Source organism: Phalacrocorax aristotelis, chromosome 18 (genome assembly GCF_949628215.1).
Source record: "Phalacrocorax aristotelis chromosome 18, bGulAri2.1, whole genome shotgun sequence".
NCBI lineage: Eukaryota > Metazoa > Chordata > Aves > Suliformes > Phalacrocoracidae > Phalacrocorax > Phalacrocorax aristotelis.
In genome coordinates, this window is record NC_134293.1 from 3063730 (window position 1) to 3088977 (window position 25248).

General features: G+C 41.7%; 1 protein-coding gene across 5 annotated transcripts in view; it reads right to left on the minus strand.

The window, feature by feature from the left end:
- Positions 1-129: 129 nt before the first annotated feature.
- TRIM37 (tripartite motif containing 37) overlaps positions 130-25248 on the minus strand; it is a 30471-nt gene continuing 5352 nt past the window's right edge. Inside the window, exons 5-25 of one of the 5 annotated variants that reach the window (XM_075112887.1) lie at positions 24896-24983; positions 23918-24040; positions 22422-22545; positions 20708-20775; positions 18439-18563; positions 17008-17058; positions 16494-16575; positions 14877-14953; positions 14234-14413; positions 13394-13508; positions 12915-13127; positions 12377-12513; positions 11600-11697; positions 9982-10182; positions 7614-7925; positions 5829-5957; positions 4754-4940; positions 3965-4083; positions 2185-2298; positions 1280-1364; positions 130-845 (exon numbers count right to left, since the gene is read on the minus strand). In XM_075112887.1, coding sequence (XP_074968988.1) covers positions 842-845; positions 1280-1364; positions 2185-2298; positions 3965-4083; positions 4754-4940; positions 5829-5957; positions 7614-7925; positions 9982-10182; positions 11600-11697; positions 12377-12513; positions 12915-13127; positions 13394-13508; positions 14234-14413; positions 14877-14953; positions 16494-16575; positions 17008-17058; positions 18439-18563; positions 20708-20775; positions 22422-22545; positions 23918-24040; positions 24896-24983 — 2632 coding nt within the window. In that variant the 3' untranslated portion in view covers positions 130-841. Of the gene's footprint in view, positions 846-1275; positions 1365-2184; positions 2365-3964; positions 4084-4753; positions 4941-5828; positions 5958-7613; positions 7926-9981; positions 10183-11599; positions 11698-12376; positions 12514-12914; positions 13128-13393; positions 13509-14233; positions 14414-14876; positions 14954-16493; positions 16576-17007; positions 17059-18438; positions 18564-20707; positions 20776-22421; positions 22546-23917; positions 24041-24895; positions 24984-25248 lie in introns of those variants that run through there. The other 4 variants (XM_075112886.1, XM_075112884.1, XM_075112888.1 and 1 more) reach the window with 4 other exon arrangements.

Here is a 25248-nt window from a genome sequence, read left to right on the forward strand (position 1 = left end):
TCCATAAGCAGTCAGGCCTTACAGCACCTCGGCGCTGAAGAACAAGCCCAGCGCGGCAGCAGGGCACCGCTTACCCTAACACAGCCTCACCCTTTGCCTGTAAATAAGTAAAACATCTAAAACTTCACATCAGATTTCAACATTCATTTTATTAACAAAGTGCAAACAGTTTTAAACTATGAGTCGTACAGCACTGACACCACGGCACAGTCACACAGAAGTGAATGTCAGGACAGCCGGCTGAGACAAGGACAGCTACCGCTTACAGTTATCCATGCTTTGTCACTAACCAGGTACTCGGCTTTCACCGTAGCTTCACAAGTAGTTTAGCAGCTCAAAATGCAACGCGCAGCAGCAAAGAGTTTGGCAACGCGCTGGGTTGGTCCCCACCACGGGCTGAGGAGAACAACGTCCGTGCCAGCTATCTCGCCCCAACTCCCGACCCGTCACACCTGCGGGACACGGCAGGCACACAATCGGTTCAGAGCCTTTAAAATGAGGACACTCGCGCGTTGGCTGTTGTTCCAGTGACACAATAGGACACACATCCCAGAGCAGGGCTCCAGCCCCTTTTGGACATTTGTGCAGAGCATCTGAAGCTGGCAGAGCCAGCAGTAACGCAACCTTCAGTGCAAGGCCTTCGGAGGTCCTTTTGCCCCAAGTAACAGGGTTAAGATGACTGTAGAAGCACCACAGGAGGTTATCTGACAGAATGGAGTGTGCGCACAGCCATAAACAACAGCCTCGGACTAAGCTCCGGTGAATAAACTTGTCTCTTCCAGGGGACAGGAGCCGGCAGGTCTTCAGGCCCCAGCAGATCTTCAGGCCCCAAGCCCGTGCTCTATCTGCTCCAAAGAAAGGCAGCTTTCATTGAACACCCACCTCCCAGCACAGTTCTAAGGCTTCACACAGGCAAAATTTTATGCCAGGTACTTAAATACCAATCAGTTTTCTATTGACAACTACATAAGCATGCAAAACTCAGCCGGTTCTCCCTCAGCACCGTTTCATTTCTAAAGACTGCCTTAAAAGCGTAGGTAGCGGCACGGCCCCGGGGAGGCGGGGAAGCCCCACTGAAGCAGACCGGGGCTCACCTGCCCGCTGCTGGTCTCCCAGCGGCAGAGCACAGCGCGTTAGGCTGTGCCAACGCCCGCCCGTCTGCTCACAAGGAGATGAGCGTCGCCTCTGCTCTCTGCAGCCCGAGGGGCAGCGCGGGGAAGGTGCGTCCCCAGGGCTGCAGCCACCTCACAGGCTGGCGAAGGCAAACAGTTACGACTACCTGGTGCTGTCTTCTCCAGTAACGAAGCCGAGATCATCAGGACCGACTTGGTCGCCCTCTGGGAACACTGAGCACCGCTCTGAGGCTGAAAACGAACCAAACCAAGCACAGTAACCTTTACCAGATGAGCAATCGGAACACAGCAAGTTAACATTCCGTCATCCGCAAGGCCCGCCACGTTGTACTTCATCCCCAATGCACTGGTACGTGACATGCCTGACAGTTAAGACTGCCACAGGGTTTTAAATTTAAGATATCTTTAAATCAAGCACAGATATGAGCAATGTTGTGATTCCTCTGATGAGTTGCGAGGTTTTAGCGCCTGCTGCAGACACACAGCAAAGCGGCAAACTCCGATTACCGAGCAGAGTGGCTGGGCCATCCTGCTGACGTGGCGCGGGATGCTTGTTCAGGCCAAAAGCCAACCTCACCTCACGTCAGCTGTCACCTCACAGCTTTTAATTCCATCAGAAGGTTAACATTTTTCAGAGAAATAGATGAGTTTTTGAATCGACACTGAAGTGCTCGAAGCACATTCCTGCCAGTTAGGATGCAAATCTGTGTCTAAGGCAGCGGTTCCCTCCCTGAAGTCAGCCAACTTACAGTGCCGATCCGCCGCACGGGGAGTTCCAATTCAGAACTAGAGCTATGGGTTTTCCGACGCTTGCCCAGGAGACTCACCTAAACTGACTTCTCAAGGCTAGAAAGAGTTTCCCCCTCTCAGTTTTGATCTGATTTTAATTAGGATCCCAAGAGAGCAGTTCCACATCTTCCTGGCGCTCGCTCGAGCTTTGATACCGCTACAGCGCCGTCAGCCATCGCTGCTTTCGCAGCGCTCTGCACTGCAGCAGCTCTGAGGCAGGCACGCGGGCGCGTTGGGAAGGGGGGCTCACAGTCAATTCTACCTTCGCTCGAGGACTGGACAGAGAAGGCATGGTTAAACCCCTCTGAGGCCGAGGTGGCGTCCTCCTGCTCCTCGTTTTCTGTGTCACATTCAATGTCACTGTCACTGCTCATTCCTGGTAGGAGATGAAGGACATGCTTCTGACATACCCCAGCTGTAAGAAAACCCAAAAAACCAAAAACTACAAGGCAAAACTGACGGCAGTAAGACCTGGGTAGCTGCAGCATTCAACTCTTTCACACCCAAGAGTTACCAGTACCAAACACCAAGAGCTGGCAGGAGAACGAGAAGGAGCACGTTCAGAGCTAAGCGTACTTACTAAAGCACTAAGGAATTTGACAGAACAGTGGGTACCAGCTTTGACAACAGCCTCATTTTGCTGTGCAGCTTAGCTCAAGAGGAGCAGTTCCACCGTGTCACCAGCCGAGCGCAGGCTCAGGTGTCCACAGCTCCTTGCTCTGAGCTGCACATCCCCGCCAGCTGCTCAGGCTACCTCTACTGTTAGGAGAGAAAATGAAGGTTGCCTTTAACAGTTACGAGGTAGCACGACTTGTGGAGCAGACGACCCTTAAAGCAGCAATACTCTGTTCAAGTCTCACACACAAACAACATGCTTTTCCAACAGAAAAGAACCACAGCTGTTGATAAATCGAGGTGGCCTCTTTTGTTTTGCCAGACCTTGAGTGTGCATCGACAGCAGTCAAAACTCTCCCTATTGTACGGTTTTGTCTATGACAAAAGGGGTTTGCTCTGTTCTTAACAGTTGATACTCATTGCTAAGAAAAAGCGAGTAGTTGAGGTGCCAATTTGACTGTAGCTTTTCCTCTGAAAGGAAAAAAATTGTAATATTTGCTTCCTGAGGCTTTTAACAATGAAGTAGTGCAGTTTTTAAAACATTTTCCTATTCAGCTCTCCGCTATAACGGGAGAGCTGCGGGAGCGCATCACGATCACGCTGCAGTGACTAAGAGCAGAAACTCAGTTTTGTCACTGAGAGACCTTCTGTAAATGCCAACTCCTACACAATACTGCACACTGCAGATAGAGATGGATGCTGGCACCTTAATATAGGCTTTGCACTACAATTCAGTCATTGAAATTCAAATTAGTGCAGGGGTGGAAGGCAGGAGAGTTTTAGCAAGATAAGAAAAACTCTTCTACGTGGACTTAAAAAGCCAATAATATTTTTTTCCAGCATGGAAAGGATGCAGGAAGGGAGGGGGGAAGTTTCCTCCAGGTCTCTAAGGAAACTGGCTTACGTACCGCAACACCCGACACGAATGAAGTGTTGGAGAGATTCTAGTGCGGACTTGGAGGTAGTTACCAGTGTGGTTTGGCCCTGAAGGCAGAACACTCAAAAGCCAAGGTCACAGGCTACTATTTTAATTAGTTAAGAAATCGTTTTCAAGGCCACACAACTGAGCACCACAGCAAAGACCTGGAGACATATCCAGGGGTACAAAAAGCAACCACTAGTCCAGAGAAATACATGGCACCATCTGACATTATGCGCTGGGTCTTCACAGCCCTGCTGCACCGTAACCTCGCTGTTTCTCCACAGAGAGCAGCGACACAGAGGTGCTCTCTCCTCATTCAGATTTATGCTACAGCTGCCAAATGCTACAGCAAAGTTCAACCGCCATGAAAACAAGTTTTGGGTTTTGTTGTTCGGGCTTTTCTTTTCCTCTTGTTTCCCCTTCAAGCTATTTCCATTACAGAAATGGATCATCATAACCTGGAGCACTGTCACACTGCATTTGCCCTCTACAACATCTGATTTACCTTCTTCCGGCCCTGCAGAAGCACCTTCAGAAAGCATGCCCTGCAGTTCACCAGTTTCAGAGTTGTTTTCCAGACCACCTGCCTGTGCTCCTTCTGTACGACATCCTTTTGAATTCGATCTTGAGAAAGAGATTAGGGGAAATATAAAAACTGATGTTATAAATTCAGCTTTAAACCAGCTATGGAAGCAAATCCTTTTAATGACACATCTAGTTTTAGTCATTGCTTAAGACTCTTGCATGTCCACTTAAACCTTCCAGCTTTGATTGATTTAGAAATTATTTAAAATCCTAAAAAAATAAACCTGGAAAAGTTTGTTACGAGTATTTTCCAAAAATAGTGACTCCTATTTAGAAACAAAAAATAACCTGAGTACTCCACTGCACTTAGCTTAGCCAACAGGGGATTATTATGAAATTGCTGAAAAGTAGTCACAGTGAAAAATACCATCTTAAATGAGGAAATCAAAAGCACTGACTTTCAGTTACAGGTTATTTTGCAAGGAATAGTGGGAAGACAGGCTGGGCCTCCCTTTCAAGTCAGTTTCAGACTATGTCCACAGCTGATCAAAATAAAAGAAAAAATTAAACAAGCAGAAAAGACAACTCATAACCTAGTTATAAAATCAAAAATGATATCCAGAGGGAACGGCAGCAACCAAGTAAACTTCAAAGTAATTTCTCTTCCATGCTACAAGCACCTGGTTTTAGTAGATTGGTATTTTTTCTCTCTAGATCAAGGGAAGGTGGGGGAGGAGATAACAAGAAGAAAGAAGAATAAAACCCTTACCCCAAAGCACCAACTTTTCTGGTCTTCTCTACAGCAGCTAAGCCATTTAAGCCAGAAACTCCCACATCGGAATCTGAACCTTCACAAGGTCTTTCCTCCGGCTTAGGCAGCGCCTCAGAAGCACTGCTGTTAGCCAGGGGCCTGGGAGGGTGATGCCGACTGCTCAGCTTTGAGCTCCCTATGCCACCTGAGAAAAGAGGGAGAGGAACTCAAAGCACCTCCAGCCGTTTCACAACGCCAGTTTGGTTCCAAACACGTGCACGCACAAGCTCACCTTCCTCACCCTCACTCTAAAAACTTTAGAAGTCAATGTATGGGCAACGCATTCCCTTTGATATCCACCCTCTAGAGACACAGAGCTTCCGTTTCAGCTGCCGTTTCTGATGGGAGACTCAGGGAAGCACAGATTAATCCTTCCCCATCTTGTGTAGTTAAAACTTCTTCTACTTATCTTCTAGTAACACAGACACCCTCTTCACCATCATTTTTCCCAGCTACAGATGCAAAGTCGTTTGGCCGCAGTAAGGCGGCCTTTCTAGTCTTGGACAAGGGTGAAATTGGGCACAAAGCACCTATTTAGCACTACCAGAAAACAATCATGATACTCCATTTCTCCTCTGAACACTTGAGAGGGGCAAAATACCAATTCCTGTGTTAGGTATTTCATCTCGTTGCCATTTAAGGAAATGCATTGTAAAACTCAGGAGGAACAATACCACGCAATTCTTTCATCACATGTACCTGGAGTTTTCCTGAATTCTCTTTAAGTCAAATCACAATTTAAGCCTGGGTCAGTACTTTTTGATTTATGATTTTCACTACAGATTGAGCTCCTGCAACACCTTCAGAGAGGCCAGAAATAACATGTAACACACATTTATGTTCTAGTAAGTCAGCTGTGTGGCACTGGTTCACAGCAGATCAGCTATCGAAGGTCTGCACAGGTACAATACCTTAACTAGATTTGAGACAGGACCCAGTCAATTTCAGGGAAACTTGTTGGCAAGCAAAAGAGCTCTCGAAAAGCTTTTGCTAAGATACATCACATCACATAAGTAAAGATGAACTTGTTTACCTTCAGAAGTTTGACCATCCCCCTTCAAACGAAGATTACTATCCCCGCAGTCCACAGCTCTTCGTAAAGACAGACTACCAGCTGCTCCAGAGCGAATGGGCTTGGGTGAATTGCTTTTCTTACTTGCAGCTGCAAAAGTATTTTAAGATGTGACAAATGTTCAACCAAACTACTGCAGTATTCTGTCTTTATGCCTGTTTTAAGTGAGGTTAAGCTCCGTATTAGTCTCATTGCTCATTAACTCCCAACCCTGCACAAAGCTCCTTCCACACCCTTCCTGTCAAAGATGTGGGCTAGAGGGAAGCTTAGCTGACTACAGATGCGGCCAAGACTACGTGTCATGTTCACACGCCTCACCCTAAGCACCACCCAGACTGCTTCAGCCACCATCACAGTATAAAGGGTAAGGGTAGCCAAAACCGTCCCTTCAGCTCTTAAATTCAAAGCCCAACATTTACAATGGACCTCGAAAGCAAGAGCAAAGGCAGGCTATGGGACTCACTCTGTTTACCGCTTCCTAAACTAACCATTCTCTGAGCATATATCAGTGTGGATCCTGCTGCAGAAGCTCCTCTAGGTAGAGGAATGGAGGAGTGGTAACTGGAGCAGCAAAACACCAAGTTCTGCTGCCACCACACCCCATAAAGGTGAGGGATGTAGGCTTCAACGCAAGTCCAAAGATTGCTCCTGTTTTACTGAGCCTGTTCCTCTCATTCCGACGCAGAACGGAGTGACTGCCTAGAGCCTTAGTAACCTCTGAAGGACGAGGCGTTTGCTAAGGAAAGAGGTGGTATTAAAAACCCACAACACACAAAAGCTAGCACAGCCAGCGGAGTGCCTTAATCCTTCTGTGGCTTAGTGATGGCACAATTCAAGGCTCGACACTTTAAGACACAATTCTTTCTCTTAATGTGTACCATCAAAGAAGAAATTCTCTGCTCTATGGAAGCAATGAAGTATAAAACGGACCTTTGCTGGAGTTGCAAAAGCCCTGTTTTGCAGGTCAGCACTGAAAGAGATGGAGAGGAATAAGCTATTCTACCAGTTCTTTAGTCCACTCATGTTTATAATACAGTTCTTACTCATCTTGGCTCCAAAATGCAAGCAATAACTTGAATCAAAAGGTTGCTGGCTGCTCCCAGGCAACAGGGAAGCCAAAGAGGATTAACAAGTGCTTTATTCAGGATCATAAGCAGCGAAGCACTTGCACAGCCTTCATGCTGGTATCCAAAAGATTCCACACTGGCTTACTAGTGCTGCCAGTAGGACAGCACCTGAACAGGCCAATACACAGGCACCGCTTTGAAAGGAGTCACTTTTCAAAAGGCAAAGTCTCTCCAGAGAGAACCTTAGCTTACTTGAATTTTAGCAAGATTTGAAGTTACTAAAGTATAGGAAGTCTGGAATTTTTTAGGTTTTTCCCCACTGGCAAGCACCATGAAACATCCTCAAGTTCATGGATGGGCCAGAAGCAAAGCAGCAATCAGCAAGAAGCTAGTGTCAGTTTGATACTGGATTAAACTTCAGAACATTCTCCCTGCGTTAACTGTGCTACTGGTTGGGGAGCAAAAGTTTTGGTGCTTTTGCCGAGAAGGGCTGAAATCAGTTTCAGTAACATTTACTTACTCAAAAGGCAGCACAGGTTTTACGTTTCTGGATTCTTACAGCTGAACTTGAGCATGAGTAACTACAAAAGGTCTGTTTCCAGATGCCTGGATATATAAACCTCCTATGCCGCTGACATCTAAGAGTGACATTTAAATCCCCCCTTTTCCATGCACTTACAATGCCTTATGTAACAACTGGTAACTGAAGACTTTGTCAGTAGTTCCATTCCTATTTCTTGCAGCTTGCTGCAGCTTTCCGTTCCACAGGCAGCTAGAGCACCTTGCTCAATGGAGAAGAAGCTGGGCTGTCCATCACATGAGCCAGCATTGCTGCTTCTCACTTCTGACAGTTGATTTTTTACATCAGACATTTTGCTTCGAACTTCAGCCATCTGAGTTTTAAGTCTTTTCAGCATCTTCAAGTCAGGTGGCACACGCCACATTGCCTGGTGCCTCCGCTGATCGCGATCTTTTAGAGAATAGGATGATGCTTTACCAAAGGAAAAGTTAATTAACACAACAGGTAAGTCAAACTGTTCTCAAACACACACAGAGACATCTACTTTTAACAGCTATAAGAATTCTACTTTTTGCCCTACTACAAAAAGAGGTAGAGAGATATTCTGTACAGGTACGGCACCATAATATTTAGGCTGCAAGCACTGCACAGCTACCAGGACAGCAGATTGTCATTCCCCACCTGCGATGGAAGAAGGCCCCCAAACTTGCTCACTGGAAGAACCAAGGCTCCTAATACTACTGCGTGAATTCTGATAACTGAGCTACTGCTCTGCGTTGCCAGACAAGCTTGAGTTCACAAGCCTGTTTGCCAGTTTATGTCAAATTTGTTATATGTTTTCATAAAATTCATTGAGTGTGTGTATAGGATTCTCATACCACCAACACATCACCTTAACATACAGAATTCAAAGAAATCTGAAACTAGGGAAGGAATTCCCTTAAGCACAAGAAGATCAAGTCGAGGAGCTAATACCCAAGTAAGCCTACATTCTGCTTCGCCAGAATTAGATCAACTTCGATGTCTACTTGAAGTGTTATAAATTCTCTAAGAGTGTCACTGCAAATGCAGCTGTTGGAAGCTGTAAAGCCAAGTGGCTCTTCAAAACCTTCACCTTAGAAGGTGAAGTCTAGCAAACTCCAAACATAACAGCAGCTTTCTCCTAGTTAACTGACTTGAATAAGCTCTGGGAACAGTCAAATCTTAAGGGTACCCCAGCAAAACCGGTAATTTCAGCTGTGTAACCAGTAGCTAAAGATGACCAGGAAGCCATCCAACACAACAGGAGAGCTGAATCGTGCTTGAGTAGCAAAGCAAAGTGCAATGCCCTCTCTCAAGGTCTTTTTGTCTGGGCCTTTCTCCAGGCAAAACAGAGCTGAGACTTACGGTTCATGTGCTGCCTCCCCTTTTTGTACCTATAGAAGTGACTTCCGTTTTTGGAAATAAGGATTACATTCAGCTGACAATTCATGACTGTTTAAATAGTTTCAGCTAGCTTTTAGATTCAATAACACCAATGTCACTGTTGCAGCAAAAGCAAGCAGATGGACTATTATTTCTCTTCCATTCCATTAAGTCACCAAGTCGTTGTTTCAGAATGACCTGAAATAAGATGTTGCGGTAGCGGGCCAGCTAGCTCCTAAGAAGTGTTAATCATGATAAATGTATTACTGAGGTTTGATTTAATTTAAATTCTTCACTAACAAAACAAGAGAAATGAGCAACCTTCAGTAATAGCCACGGGTGCCGGCACTGCCGGCTATCTTGCTTTTGCTGCATGTGAGGTTAAATGCTGTTTCTGGTTGGAGGGTCCTACCTGAACCACAGATACTCTTCAAAGCCTTTAATTATTTAAATACCATCGCTATTTTGGGCTCCTGACGTTTTGATCCATTTTTCTTCTACAAGCGCTTACATGTGCTCTTCCAACCTTACTACTGCATGCATTTTTCTAGTTCTGTTTTAAATGCTTTTTTAATACAAAAGTAAATTCCAGAGTTTATTTTCTGGTTAGTGCACACTGTGCTGCTGGTACCCTCAGCCACAAAGCGTGTGACGCGAGAGGTGTAACTGCTTTCTCAGCAGATGTGCTCCGCATTGTTTTGCCTCTTTCCGTGCTAACCCCTTCTAGAAAAGGGCCTTTCATTCATCTCCCACGGCTGCAGTCCAAGAGGCTGCATGAACTCTCTCTACAGAGCTGCTACACAAACCAGCCAGCCACTTCAGTCGCATCCCCCAAGAAAAGATGAGAAGACCCTCCCTGATACACGTTTCTGTTTTCAGTTGAGTCACCCAGCATTCTCAATCTGAGGTCAACCACTAAGACAAAGAACGTGTTAGAGCAGGCAGTACGATGCAGCATACTGATGAGCGCAGCTGAGGATCAGGAAGTTTAGCTACCAATGACAAGGACTGCTTGTCATCCTCTTTTCCCCCTCCCCTCCTCGAATCTGCTTCTAACTCTGGGACTGCATTCTCAGAGACATTTCCAGGTTGGAATTAAATCATTGGATACTGAGGTAGTTACCTCTGCTCTGCAGAAGAGAGGCAGGTGGACGCGGCTGAAGGCCCCAAAGGTTTTCCATACTGTTCCTGTCTTTCAGATCCAGCAAGTGGATTAAAATTAAGGGATCTATATCTAGTAAACTGCTACTGGCTGTTGAGCCTAGGGTACTTCCTCCCCGCCTTGAAGGTCTTCCACTTGCACTGGTGTAGCCATGGCTCATACCTAAGGAGGAGTTATAGAGAAAGAGTGTGCATATACATGACATGGGTGATGCATTATTCCCTGTAGAAAAAAAAAAGGCAGAGTTCTACAGGCAGATTAGGAATGAAAACATCCCAAGAAACTTAACAAGACATCAGTTATTTCATGGGTTTATGGATTCTGAAAGCAATCAGATATGCTTCTAAATAAAAATTTGAGCTAAAAAGCACCAGAGGGGGGAAAAATAAAAAGAAAAAAGGATTTAGCTTCATATCTTTTACGCAAATCTCTTAATAAATATATTGGTAAACAAATCAACACAAAGAGTATTTATTCTGAAGAAATGCACATAAATTTTCTAGGTTCCCCCACCAATTAGATTAGGGGGGTGGGGGAGGGAAAGGAATCTTCAGTTGACTTCTGCTGGGTTACGATATTCCCATTACATAGAGGCCAAGGCACTCCAAAGATGAAGAGAGCCTTCAGAGAAAACAGATCTGCGAGATTAAAACTGTACAGTTTAGCAGAGCTCCCTTCCAACACGGACAGGTGACACTACTACATCCAGACTGAAGAACAGCGCAAGCAGGTAAATGCAGGAAGCTCAAGAGATTGTGTCAGCTTTTACTAATGTGGTTAAAAATCACTTTCGAAAAGTTCCTAAATAAATGTGCTTTCTACAGCCACTGTGCTCCTACTGTAAAGGCTACCTTTCCAGAAGGAAAGAGACCCTAAACTTCCTAGGTCACAAGAAATTTTCAAGATGTTTTGAAAAAGCAGCTAAAAGCAGGACGCTTAAGGAGTTCTGTCTTTCAAGAACTAGCAGACTTCCAGAGCAGCATAAATACCACTTCCAGTGAATGCCACTTCAGATATCTTCACCATAAATAAATACACTTATATTCAGTATACATGTATTTCTTTCAGATTCTTATTAACCTTTGGCTAATTTGGGCTATGATCATCTTGAGGCTGCAAGAAATCGTAAAGCGCCTTTTCATTACTGTATTTAATAGTATACTTCTGCTTGACTTGTAAGCGCTCTTTACTTCATTCCCTCCACGTACTTCAGGTTTTACAGCGCACTAAAACCCAAGTGAATGTGTGACGCATTCAGAGGCCACACAGACGTCAGTAAAAACCTCGTCAGCCTACTCTCAGTCAGAACAGACGGGGTTTCAAGGAGGTAGAAAAGCCTCTCTCCAAACTTATGCATCATTTTCAAACAAGCACATTCAGAAGATCACCCTCTTTTTTTTTTTTTGAGCCAATGAAACGTTTCTGCTACACTGCAATAATCAGTACAAACCACATGATGCAGCATTTCCAAAAATAGAAATGCCTGCAGAACACACAGCTTGACGTTGCTTCCAAGAACAGGGGAAGGAATCCAGCAGCATTTTGCATATATGGGAATTCTGAAGGCTGTTTTTCATACCTGATGCTCCAGGAGTAGCAGCAGCTGCTGCATCCTCCATGAGATCTCCTTCTTCCAACTCCATATTACTGCTATATTCCACGTCATTTTCTCCAGACCTTAGGAGATGATTGGGGTGGGAAAAGAATACAATTATTAGCTTCTGTCAGCTCTTGTTAAACACGATGGCACATACCTCGAGAACAACAGGAAGCACGGTAAATAGTATTTTCTGCATTCCAAACAACACAAATGGAACAAATCAACGTGTGTTAATTAAATGACTGATTCACTAACCAAGAGTCCAAAAAGTGTCATATGTATCTAGACTGTAAAATCTGATCCTCCAAACTTCTATATTTGTATGTGTTACAACACATTCTCATGTTTTAATGAAGATTCTAGGATCTGACATTATCATCTCGGCTAAGAACCTTATTCTCCAGTTTAAGTAACTGTCTTTATTATCACTCTCCTACTACTCCAACACTTCCTAATACCAAACCTCTCTTTCGTTACAGTGTAGAAACAGTTTTCTTAATAGTGTTTTGGGAAAGAACTTTCACAGACTATCACTTGTCAAAGACAGAATCCAACACTAAAATACGTGATGAGATCAGATAGTAACCAGCTGACCAAAAATTCAATGTTTCCAGTATAGAGAACACCTCTCACACGCTACTGGAATCCCCCACACATCATAGCTGTGATACAGCAAATGAATCAGTTTCCATTGGAATTAGAATGGCTACCCTGAGAGACAAGGTGATGATCTGAAAGGCATTTTAAGTTACTTACATAGTTTCTTCATCAATATCATTTTCTTCTGTGTTACTAGTTGCTGTCGAACTAGCTGAAGAGCTGCTACCATCAAGGTGGTTCACCTCGTCTTCTCCAGCAAGATCTATATCCAAGTCACCGTCAGACAGCTCATGCTACAGGAAAAACAGAACAAGCCTTTATAAAGAAGAAACATTTCAAGTTGCACTTTGACGCATTCACCAGAAGCTAGGAACAGGCTGACTCTCCCCAGAGTATCACACTATTGTACAGGAGTTTGGAGGGTCTCAAAGCACAATAAAAGCTGGTAGCAAACAGAAGTTGGAGTTTTCAGCTGCAACTTGGAAACTTTTTTGTAGTGGGATCTATTAGCTCTGTTCCGGAACATCTCTCTAGTGTTATCTCTCGCTGCTAGCTCTTGAGTGCGTTATCTCCTATTTCCACGCAGAGGATAATAAATCTAATTTACAATTCAGTAGTTCACTGATGTTTCTACTGCTCTCCTATCATAAAAAGCTACACATAAACAAAGAGGCAGGAAAAAGGCAATTCCTACGTTGAAGTCTTCATGCTGGATCTTCTCTTCCTCCTCTTCCTTGCTATCTCGCACTAATCCTGGAGCAGCGACGTTCTCAAGTAGTACTTCAGTGCTTTGTCCAGCTTTCTTTGATCTTGTTTCTGGACCATCATCATTCTGGGGACTAAGATGAGTGTCTGGAGGTGAAATGCCTCGTGATTTCTGAGTCCGGGAAAGTTCAATCGCAAGCCTCTTCAATATTAGAAGGATACACAAAAGTGTATACGTAGGTATGTACATAGAGAAGACAACATGTACACATAAAAGACAACAATGGAGCGTCAACATCAGATCAAGTAAGTTTGTTGACTTGCGTATATGCTATTTTAGTAACGCCAATAACAAACTACCAATAGCAACCCAAAAACACACAACTGTCAAACATGACCGCTGTAACCTAAAACACATAACTACTGGTCAGTAAAAGGTGATTTTACATTAACGTGCATCCCACTTACTTCTTTAAGGTTATTTATTTGTTGGATGTAACTTGTCTGAGCTGCTTCCAGTTGAGCGATGTACCAGTGTTGATCTCGGCACTTCTGGAAGAAGGTTGGTGAGCGCACTTGGAACCTTCAAAGGAACATTTCAAAAGGGGGTTTTTTTTTGGTTGTTGTTCTTGTTTTAGGTTTTGCTTTGTCATCGCCCACCCCCCCATCCAAAACACCCTGCGTAAGAACATCAGACAACCTGAAATCTAGTGAGGAAATAAACTTAACAGACAACATGTACTTCTATACTCAGTATCCTGAACACACTGAATGGCAACACTGGTTTTTGTAGGAGAGGCAGTTATGACAGGTGCTTATCTTCACAAGCCAACACTAAAAAAAAAAAAAACACACTACAAAGTATTTAACAGGAGCAAGAGTAGGACTACGAGAACGTCTGAGATAGATAAAAGCTTCTATATTTTGTCATAACATTACAAGTTCCATTGAGAGCATTAGCTCTCTCACATTACAGGCTTCCTTCATTCCCAAAGTTCTCCTGTGCTCTTTACAACTGTTTCTAAAGGGGGGGGAGAAAACACCCTTTTGCTTCAACTCAGTTAGCTACAGATCCCCAACCCAAGCTTAGTAGTGTCAAGCGTAGCTACTTCTCAAAGACATGTAAAGTTTCCACAACTCCCTTCAGCACATTTTCTTCTTTCAAGCTTATGACAGCAAAATCCATTTATGACAAAACATGACACAATTATTTTAAATTCAACTACTTAATTACTTCCTATTTCAGTAGTAAGTGTGATGCTTTGTGAAATGATAGCTGAGGACAGCCCCACTACGTATCCTCCTTACCTGAGGATCACAGTGTCATTTTGCCTGTTTAAATAGCCTTCATTGGCTAGCAAATCCAAACGAAAGAATCTGTTGTAACCCCAGCATTCTCCAACTTCAAAATCAGAGGCAAACTCTCGAATTATGTTTTTAGTGGGATCGTTGGTGGATTGGTGAACCATTTCTACACGGTACTCATACCTACGCAGGGGAAGGTCACAATATTAACACCGAAACAAAGATGTCAGAATTGCTGAATGTGTCAAGTTTAACAGAACTGCTCTTCCTGGGAGGCTTGTGTGCCCAGCTGAAGAGGCGATTCTGTCTTAAAATTTTACTGAACACGTATATAAACAGTACAAGGGGGAAGTAGTAACAGGGAGCAGAGCGGTAAATCAACTCTAGGACTGAATACTACGAGACAGATACTCTTACTGGTTGTTTTGCCAGCTTGCTTTTTATCTCAAGAAAGCCACGGAGTAACGACTTTAAAATAGTATCTTTGGGCACTATTTTAAGCTCAAATGGACAACAGAAGTCTCACTATTCTTTATGGGAGTGCTCTGCAGGCCCTAGCAACACTGCAGAACTTGAAGTCATTCTTTGCAATAGGTAAAATAATAAAAAAAAAAAGAACAGCTGCTCTTACTACAGGTTTGCTTACTTGGATGTCTCTGGCAATCCAGCTGACAGCTCCAAGAACACAGACAGATAGTAGCCCCGTACTACTCCATTTCCATCCTTGAAACAAAGGAGAGAGATAAATTAAAAAAAAGAAAAAGAAACCCAAACCAATTCAGTATACCCTTGAAGTTTAGAAAACAGCTTCAATCAATACAGAATCTGCAGCAGTAGCCTACTCTGCATGCTACAGTTTTGATTTTCAGTCTCCTCTGACCTACAACTCTTTACTGTAACTTGAATTAACAGAGTTTGCATCTGGAAGCACATAGGCACTCTAGCACTGGTGTCTCAGATATAAATCTCAAAACAGAGCTCTAGTTACTCTGTTAGCATTTTAGGAGTTCAGTTAAGTGGAAGACCGAGTAGACAAACACTTGTCAATGTATTGGAAAAACATCTATTTAACATACAGAAAAAGGAATTAAAAAGCTCCTAAGTTCTACCCATCAGTTTATTACGGCCTAATTTTTCTCAAGCTCTCCACATGAAAACAGCTCAGGTTAAACAATTCTGCAATGTTTTACACACAGCTGCATTTCAAAGGCACTTAATTTTTGAAAGAAAAATCAATTTCTTTAGGAAAAACATGCAACATAAAAAAGTTAGGTCAGTTAACTGAGAAACAATATTAGAATCACCAGAAATCAAGAAAAAAATACGGCAAAACCTCCATCACACTCACCTTACTCAAGAATGAAGAATGGCTCAATTTGAATCCTCTAGGTTGAAAAAACATTTCAACTTACCATTTAAAAAAAAAAAATAATCAATTTTATGCCTTCTGACAGTGCACCTTATGTAGTCAATCCTGACTTTACAATAGCCTGAAAACTTAGAGGCCCACATCTGCACTGCAAGAATCCAACTCTGTATACGTGGGTTTAACAGATTAATCCAGTTCTCTGAAGATGCCCCGTAAATCACTAACAAACCAACCTTGCTCTCCACCACCACACACGTATTTCTGCAAACACAGCTGCAGTAGCAGCCAGAGCTTCCTGGAAGCGCTGACCAGACTAGCAGACTGTAAGAAGACCACACCTGTGGGTTAACATTCCAACACTGACAGAGGCATTGTTTCTGAAATCTGAATATTCAGCCCACCGAAAGGACACGAGTACAACACATCGGTTTTAATATCAGCATTTGAGAACTGGACGCACAGTAAAACAGATTCCCTTTCAGCTAATACCTTACCCTCCTCCCAACTTCCCAAAAAAGGATTATTCATAACCATAAATACGGTAAGTTATTCTAGTCCTCAGTTCTGCAAGAAATATCTGCCAAAACCACTTGGACAAAAGTGGTAAAAATATCTATTAAAGTTCCTGTGGCATATTTGTAAGACCCATTTTAAATTGCTTATAAATTACCCAGATTAATTATAGCAAGAATGTTCATGCTGGTTATCTGGAGGCAGAGAAGGAATACTCCAATGGTTGGTGATCAGCTCTACAGTCTTATTACATTCTTTTCACACAAAGCGTTTTATAAAATATGAGAAGAAACTAAATAATGTTTCCTTACAAGAGAAACACGTGAATGCTGGTTAAGCGTTCTAGATGGAATAACAACTCCAGGTGAAAATATAACTCACCGGATAAACTTTTAGCCTCCAGCAAAGTCCTGACACTTGAAGAGGTGGGCTGTAAACAGGATCTGCTCGCTGACGCAATGTACTATTGAGAGAGGAGAAAAAACATTTGCTATTGGGAAAAAGCAAAGCCCTCCATGAAATGGTAACTGCACGTACGCTTGCACCCTTATGCTCTAGAACCACCCTTCTTGCTGCACGGAGCATGAAGCCCATGCAAAATGTTAAGCGTCCATACAAATATATGTATTCCTTGCAAAATTATTCTATCTTTTTTTATGGAAAAAAAAAAAAGTAGCTTGCCTTTATCATGGAAAATCATTTTAGCTAACAGTTTAGCTAGGGCTAATTGTTGTTCACCTGGTAAACAAGAAATTTTTGATTGAATTCCTACAGCTTAGTTCATATCTAACATTTTTCTGTAGAGACTATTCTGTGTTTTAAAGAATACTACTCATGTACAGAAGAAACTGAAAAAGCTTCTTGACATTCACAGTAATTTAAAATACATTCTCACCTGAAGTTTTCCAAAACAAATGTAGTTGAGTCATAGGCTGGAACCAACTCACTGGGGAGGGACGGGAAAAAAATATACATTAGAGTTGAATAACATGACATTAAAAATCCCAACTTTTGGACTCTTTAGAAGCACCTAAGATGATTTAGGTCACCAGAGCCACTGAAATTCACTAGAACTACACTGGATTATTTCAGCACATCTGCAAATTCCGTTTACAAGCCTTCTCCCCAGTACCTCCCCATGGGATATCAACACAGTAAAACAAATATGTTATGAAGGGAAGAGCAACCGGAAGTATTTAAGAGGATTTTCCCTTTTACCAGTGATGGCTAATAATCCCTTAATACAGTGAATTTTTAACATAAGACTTCTTAGTAGTTCTAGAAAGGATGAAACAATTTCATGGCTGAAAGTACAAAGCTTAAGTGGTTTGTGTTTCAGAGCAGGAGAAACTTTACTGCCATTGGAAAATGAATACTCAGATTTAAACTCTCCTCAGAAACATATTTAATTCTTCTTTTCAGAAAACACATCAGGAAAATAGTTTTGAGACACTATTTAAAAGCAAGCCAAACTGATTCTTGCTAGAGAACACAAAGTGAGTTGAGAAATTTTTCTAAGACTTCTACTTTCCATTTTTTGGAGACGTTTTTCAGCTAGCTTGCCTGAACTCTGAACAGACTTCCTCAGAACCCAGCACCAGCAGTGCTCTCTGCATGAAGGATTGTGTTACGAAGGGATCTTGGCTACATATTCTGAATTAAGGTGACCTGCAGAGGCATCTCATGAGAGCCTTGTAATTATATACTGAATGACCCAATAATAAGAGAAAAAGGACAAATCAGTAAACTAAGTGTAAAAAAGAAAAAAAACCTGTCAGCTGGAACCCACTATCCTGACTCCCCAGCAATGACTACAGACAGACAATAAGCCCTGCTGGAACAAAAAAGCCTACTTGCAGCACAGATTACTAAGAAGAGTATGTTAAGCAGTTTATCTTTTTCGATGTATAAGCATGGACCCAAATTCAGTCAGAGATATGAAGTTTAACAGAAAAACAGACAGAATCATGTTACCCCACAGATTAGCATTGCCATTGCTCATATAGCTGAGAAGTATGACTCCCCTTCAGTGTAGGCGGGTATCAGGCAAGCTCTCCAGCAACCTGTCCATCAGCCACCTATCACCCACTCTTTCAAACCCACGTGTCACCAGACAGTGATACTCTCCTGCCCTAGATTTACAAAAGGCTGACACACGTAATAATACATCTACCTCCCAGACTCACTGGAACATCCTCCTCCATACAGCGGTACAGTAAAATGGGAAAGAGATACTCTCCTCTAAATTCCTTTAAACATTTTTTAACAACCTTCATAAGATGGCTTTCAGGTTCAAACTACAACAGAAAGGAAATGCAATGCTTACCTTGTGAAGTCTGGGGGGACAGGAGTAGTGACAAACGAGGCCATAGGCTTCCGATGAACCTGCTGGAACATCATCAGGATCTCTGAACTTTTGGATATCAGCTCACTCTTACTGCACGATCGTAACTACATGGGAAAAAACAAAAAAGGAAAAAAAAAATCCTTACGTCATTAGTAGAAACCACAGGTTCTTACCGCTTTTGTTTTTAAACAAATAAATTGCAGGTCTGTCACAGCTTCAGAAAGATTACCCACAACATAGTGTAAAATGAAACCTGGAGATCAGGGTTTTAGGTTTGGGTTTTTTTTCTCCAGTTCTTTGGGTTTTATTTCCCCTGAAACTGTCAGCTCTTAAGACTAAGAATTGGCCTAAGACAGCCAACAGTCATGTGTTTTACAATTCCTGATAGGAATTGAAAATAGATATTCTAATTCTGTCTCACTCCAAAGTCTGTACAACCCATTTGGGAAGTCCCGAATACTTAAGACTCTGTCAAATTCTATAATGAAAATTACAGCAACTACTATGTACTTCATTTAGGTGAAACATATATAACTAAGACGTCTGATTAACACCAAGTCACACCTGTTACTGCGTTTACACAGCAATAAAAGTAAATTGATCTGGAAAGGACACTTTATTAGACAATGGGATAATACGCTCAAATATGTCATACAGAGAGAAAATTAGATAGTTCTTTTACATTTTAGTTATTCCTTTACTGCTGCATTGACACTGTACTTTTTTTTGTTCATCCAAATTTGAACAAAACAAAGCCTATGTTATCATAAATAGCAGGCCAAAAACTCCCACTTCAATCCACTTCACTCGTGATATCTTGCAAACCCAGTGTAATAACAAAGGTCTTTTCAAAATCTGAAAGAAAAAAAATCTAATCTTACATGTTCCTTGAACAGCTAGCACTGTATTTTCACAGCCTCTATACTAAAAGAGGACAACTCTACTCTGCTTCTTATTTATACTTTAAACATTGGAACAATGTATCTTAGACTAAACTTCAAACATTGGCAGGCTTAAGAGAGACTAATATGTACATTTTAAAAAGTCACATTTTTCCTATGAGTTCTTCAAATAATTTATTACTTCCACAAAAAGCATATGAAATTCAAAGCCCCTCTTCACAAAGACACATATGACGACTTTAAGCAAGCACTAAAGACCTACACAGTTGCCAGATGTCTGCATCATCTCACAGTTTTTGTAGTTAGTAAGCTTTTCTTCCTATTTTGGAGGGAGAAGAGGTCATGTTTCAGTAGCACCAATTTATTATTTTAAAGTTGGGTTTTTTTTTCCTGTAAAAAAGAGAAGCTGATCTGCAGAGTTGCATACACACTGCTATTTAGGAGTTAGAAGGTCCTCATCTGGGCTGCAATGTAGTGATTTCTCAATGTCCTATACACAGAGAGCTCTCAACAGACACAAGAATTATCCTGATGCCTGGGATGCAAGAGCACTCATCCCCCTGATGTCATCGATTCTTCGACTAAGACATTCCATCATAGGTATGAAAGGAGAACACGATAATTGCTGATCAGGTGATAAAGCCAGCTTAGCATCCTTACTGACTCAAAAGCAGTGCAGGGAATGAAAAAGAAATACAGGGCAAGAGGCACTACTCACAAAGAAGCTTAGCCCCCATCCCCAACCTAAAATGTCAAACTCCACTGAAAGAGAATTGCTGGATGCAGTAACACTTGAAGGAAGAAAACCCTTCCATTTCCTCAGAGCAAGCAGAAATTGTGCAGGGCAAGTACAGTCAAGCTCTGCAGAACTTCATTTGCAAAAGCTGAAACTGTACAGCTGGAAGCAAGATAAAAAAAGCAATACCATGTCATCATCTTGGAAAGACAGGAATAAAAGAGCTAGAACAAGTTCAGTTTTCCTCAAAAGCACAAAAAGAAACAGATCGTTTCTGGGTTTTCTCCATTTATAGCCACCTGCATATTCATATGCAGTTGGCAGCGGCAGAACTAACAGAATCTACCCACACTGCCTAAACGCTGTGTTACCTTAAACAAACACATAACTGTGTAGTTTTAGAGGATATTGCTATTAATCCCTGCGCTAGTTTTTCAAGCGACAGAAGAGAGCACCTTTCATTATTTCTAGAAGACACGCTTGTTTTTAAGAAGAAATTTTGCAACCTGAGACCACTTAAGTAAAGACACCCTCAAGAAACATCCACCAATTAATATTTTTAAATAAATAAAATAACATAACACAACATTTCAGCTCTTTGCATAATCACCTGATGTTCTACTTCTTGAAGCAAGGATTCCAGAAGTTCCGTTTCTTGAGTGAGAGATGTCTTTTGACCTGTTTAAAGAAAAGGAGACACACTTAAAGAACAAAAAAAACCACAAGATTTAACTTGCTGTATTTTAAGCAACTGAGCTTTTTTTTTTTTAAACCTGGAAGCTACCCCAGAACCTCCTAAGGTAAAGGATTTCTAAATATACCAAGGTTGATTGAGAAAGCATTTTAAAAGCACACCTACGTTTTTAATTAGAGCTGTAGTGAAGAACTCGCTTGAGGTTAAGACAGTAATGAAACATTCCGTGTCCCAGAAATGGCAGGTTTGTTGTTTTGGGGTCCTTTTGGGGGGGGGGGGAGGTGTGGGGGTGGGTGGGTGTGACATGGACAAAATGCTAATCTGAACATACAAATAATCAAGATATTCTACCACAGCTTTAAGACTGATCTTCAATCAGCGCATGTTAGAACAAATCTTGTGACTGATTACTCAGTTTGATACAGGCACAAAATACATATGAACATACAGATCCTGGATTTAACATAAAGCAAACATTTTAAAGTACTGACACAGATTTGAAGAGGAACCTGAAACACAGCTAATATACATTTACTGTTTTGTTTTTAATGGAACTGAACTAAGAGAATAAACATAAGCCTTATCAAAGCTAAGGACATTTTCAAGCATGAACATTTCAGGTTTCCTTTGGGTAGGTGGTGGGGAGAGGTGGGGCGTGTGTCTCTGTGTGTGACCATTTCAAGCATCAGAAATACATTTTCAGCACAGTTGTTTTATTGACTTACTTTTATTTCCAAGACAAGTACACAGACACAAGGCCAAGGATCTATTTGCCTGTGTACGTTGATCCACTGGTGGCCTGCCTTGCAAAACTAAGGTCATTTAAGTATAACGTTTCAAGACTGTCTAAAGAAACCGATATCCCAAGAAGATGTCACCTTTGGTACATGCTCTTATCACTGCACTTACACAAATTAAAGCACACATGACAAAACCAAGGCAAAATTAGTTAAGCATGTACAGAGTTATACCTAAGTGAGGAACATGCTGTCCTTATTGAAAGCTACACTTCATTTTCAGTAGTGCTGCTTCTGTAAGCTTCAATACCTGCAGGTGCACCACCTGACTTCTCACCTCTATTTACACCAAAGGAGAGCTAAAGCAACCAGTGTCTGATTAGCAGAAGTGTCAGGAACCAAACTAGCAGCTCTGATTCCAGATGCCATGTTCCTCGTCTGCAGGCAAGGCTGCCTGTATGTATGGAGCTGAACTGTTGCTCACCAGACATCTCATATAGACTTTTAATTTTTTAAAATTACATTAAAAGGAGTATATGTTACAAAGATGTCAGATTACAAAGGTGGACTTCTTGGCTAACACAAATGGTGTAAAATCACTTTAGGTAAAGGGTACTAAATATCTTCCAATTAGATGGAGATATTCAAGTCGTTATACAGAAGTTTCTAAGAGAACATAACCAGGTTACGTCTAACATCTTGGAACCATGTCACAGTAACTACGTAATTAACTGAAAGCTTTGCTGTAGGTAGAAATTTTCTGTCAACAGTTGCCTTGCTTAACACCATGAAGTGTGCAAGGAGTCATATTCCTAGGGCAAGAAAGTTTCTCAACAGACTTACACACAGTTAATATATTGCTCCTGCTCATGACAGATCAGGAAAATACCTACCCATTAACGTTATAAGCTTATTCTTCAGCTGAGTGTCTAATCGGGCAATCATCATCTCCACTGCATTCCTGATTTCCCGAACTCGTTCATCCTTCGCACTACGCACCGCTTCCACATTCCTCTCCTAACACAGGGTTCAGGAAAAAAAATATGCACAACAAGAAAGCCTTCACACTTTTGCATGTTTCACTCATTTACACCTTGACTCCACTCTCTCAGATCCCAAAAATGCCTAGGCCTCCCGAGAGTCCCCTCCAGACCTATTTTTCTATGAGGAAAAAAAATCCCATAAGCCTCACCTTACTGAAGCTGACATGTTTGGAATAAGAAAATAGGACTGTGCTTTTAGATGAGCTGTATTACAGGCTATTCCTGCTGCCAGCTGTAAATATCCTTTGACTTTTACCAAATACATAAGCATGCCCTCTGGTGGGTGACCAAAAGTTAACCGTAAAGTTGAGCAACGTTTTCTGATTACAAAGAGATTTGTCATGTGGGGATTCTTTGGTACCAAAATTTGTAAATGCAACTGCCAGTTTCTCCACTGTAACTTGAACAGCACAGAAAAGTTACCTTCTTGGTAACAATAATAATTTGATTAAAATGGCACCCTTCACCCTGGAAGGTGAAGGCCACAATCCCCTCAACATTTTACAAATACTTAAACAGCCCACCTGGTGACATAACAGTCACACCTGAGCTGAAGCAGAGCTAACCCTACAACTGCATGTGGCAAACAACTACCTGAGTAATAGCATAGACAAAAACCATACAGAAACTTGCCTAAAAACTTACTTTATTTGCACAAACACATTTGCACAAACAATAAAGGTAACAGCGTTCAGCAGAACACAGAACTAATCCTTCCTAGAATACAAGAAACTATTGGATTTTGGCATTCCCCAAAAAATGCCAAAGCCGAGCATGCTGGTATTTGGATGTCTAACACATTTACCCCTATGGGGGAAAAAAGGGAGGTACGCAAACTCCAAATCTCTAACTGAAAGGTGAGCTGCTTTACAGCTCATCCTGTAGGCTCAAATATACTTGAGCTTATTCTCCTAAAGAAAGGAAAGTAAGCTCTATTAAAATAAAGCATTTTTATACTTGTTTAGCATGGCAGACTCCACTTTTGTAAGCGTTGCCAAAAATATGTCTTTCAAAAAACTGCACAACTCTGGCTTTTAAATAGCATACACCAAAAGGAAAAATCCCTGTGAGTTAGCTAACACATCTTTTTCTGTCTGGCAACTACAACAGAAGTACTGAGAATATGTTGCTCTTTCCACTCTGTATAAAAAGAGTCTAACTAAAAAGTAAAAACATCTCTGTGGGATAATCTGATTACCTTCACAGAAGCAACAGCTTCTGAACAGGTACTGAAAACATCACAAGCGTATGAAATGGTGTACTATGTCTGTTTCCCACTTTCAGTTATCCTTTGACAATGGCATACTACGGGAGAACTTAACATTATCTTTGATCGATTTCCTTACCACTTCTTGCACCAAACTGATCAATTCCATGAGTCTCCTCCTAAGCTTTGCCACTTCTTCATTCACTTTTGTGACATGTTGCTCATAGATTTCTGCCAGCGGCTTAAACGTATGTCCTCCATGCTGTTAAAAAAAAAGGGGGGGAGGCGGGGAGAAATAATAGAGCATCCCATTTTAATTTTATTCTACTCCTATTAAATTACTGAGAGAGGGGAAGAAAGCCTCCTAGTGTATCACTCATTCTGGAAAAGTTCCAAAGCAGATTGTATGTAGGAAGCCTGTCTTTCACTTCCCATCCTAAGTCATGAATTTGGCTCTTTCATACCATCAAAGCTTCCCGTCAAGACTTATCTGGAGTCTCAACGGTCCTCCAAAAATAACCTGCTTCATTCACTCTGCAGTTCTCTAACAAATCAGATAACGATAGAAGGGTTATCTTATTTTTATTATTATTAAAGCATCCTTCCCAAACAAAGGCAGCACACTGTTTACCACTTGTATTCCAAACAACAACAGCAGTCTCTCCTTGAAATACTCAGTTGAAAGGATATTAAACAGTGTGGTGAATTGTGCTACTAATACAGCTCTGAAGGTATTCAAGATTAAAGGCCAGGACATTTAAATAATGTAAGCGTTATCTATATTCTGAGAAAGACTTCTTCCTTTGCCCATAAAATTCTCAGCACCATCTACAGTTTGTCCAAAACATCATGAAGTTTATAACAAGGAAGGTAATTCTGACCGCCTTTCGGCAAAAAATCAATTTGCTTCTCCAATTATAAACAGAAGGTATCGCCTTTCACAGTCAACCTTCACATTAAATTACAAATACACATACGACTACAGTATTTGCATGGCAATTCAATAGCCATAACAACAGCTTCATAGCATTTATCTTCAAACTGCTGCCAAGCATAATGCTTGCAGTCTCCTATTGTAACATACCACGTGCATATGAACAAGGAAGTCCCCTCTTACCATTCCTCCCCAAAGCGCACACTGGTGGCAGATACACTTCTTACAGGTCCAGCAGAAAACACTAAGCTTTTCATGGTGATTTTCACACCTTAAACAAAAAATGACACATATCATCAACAGAAAATAGCTACAAATCTTCCACAAACTCAATTTATCATTTTGGCTTATTTTGCTACCCGATACTGAGAGTAAAGCACAAAACATCTGTACAGTTTTGAAAGATGATGACACATATTCTGTAAAAACCTTTTGTAAGATAAGTGTTGCTCTTAGTATTCTCTTGGGAAGTATTTCAAAGACAAAGTACACTACTCAAATTGGATTTCTACCCAGCAGATAAAGGACGTCACAAA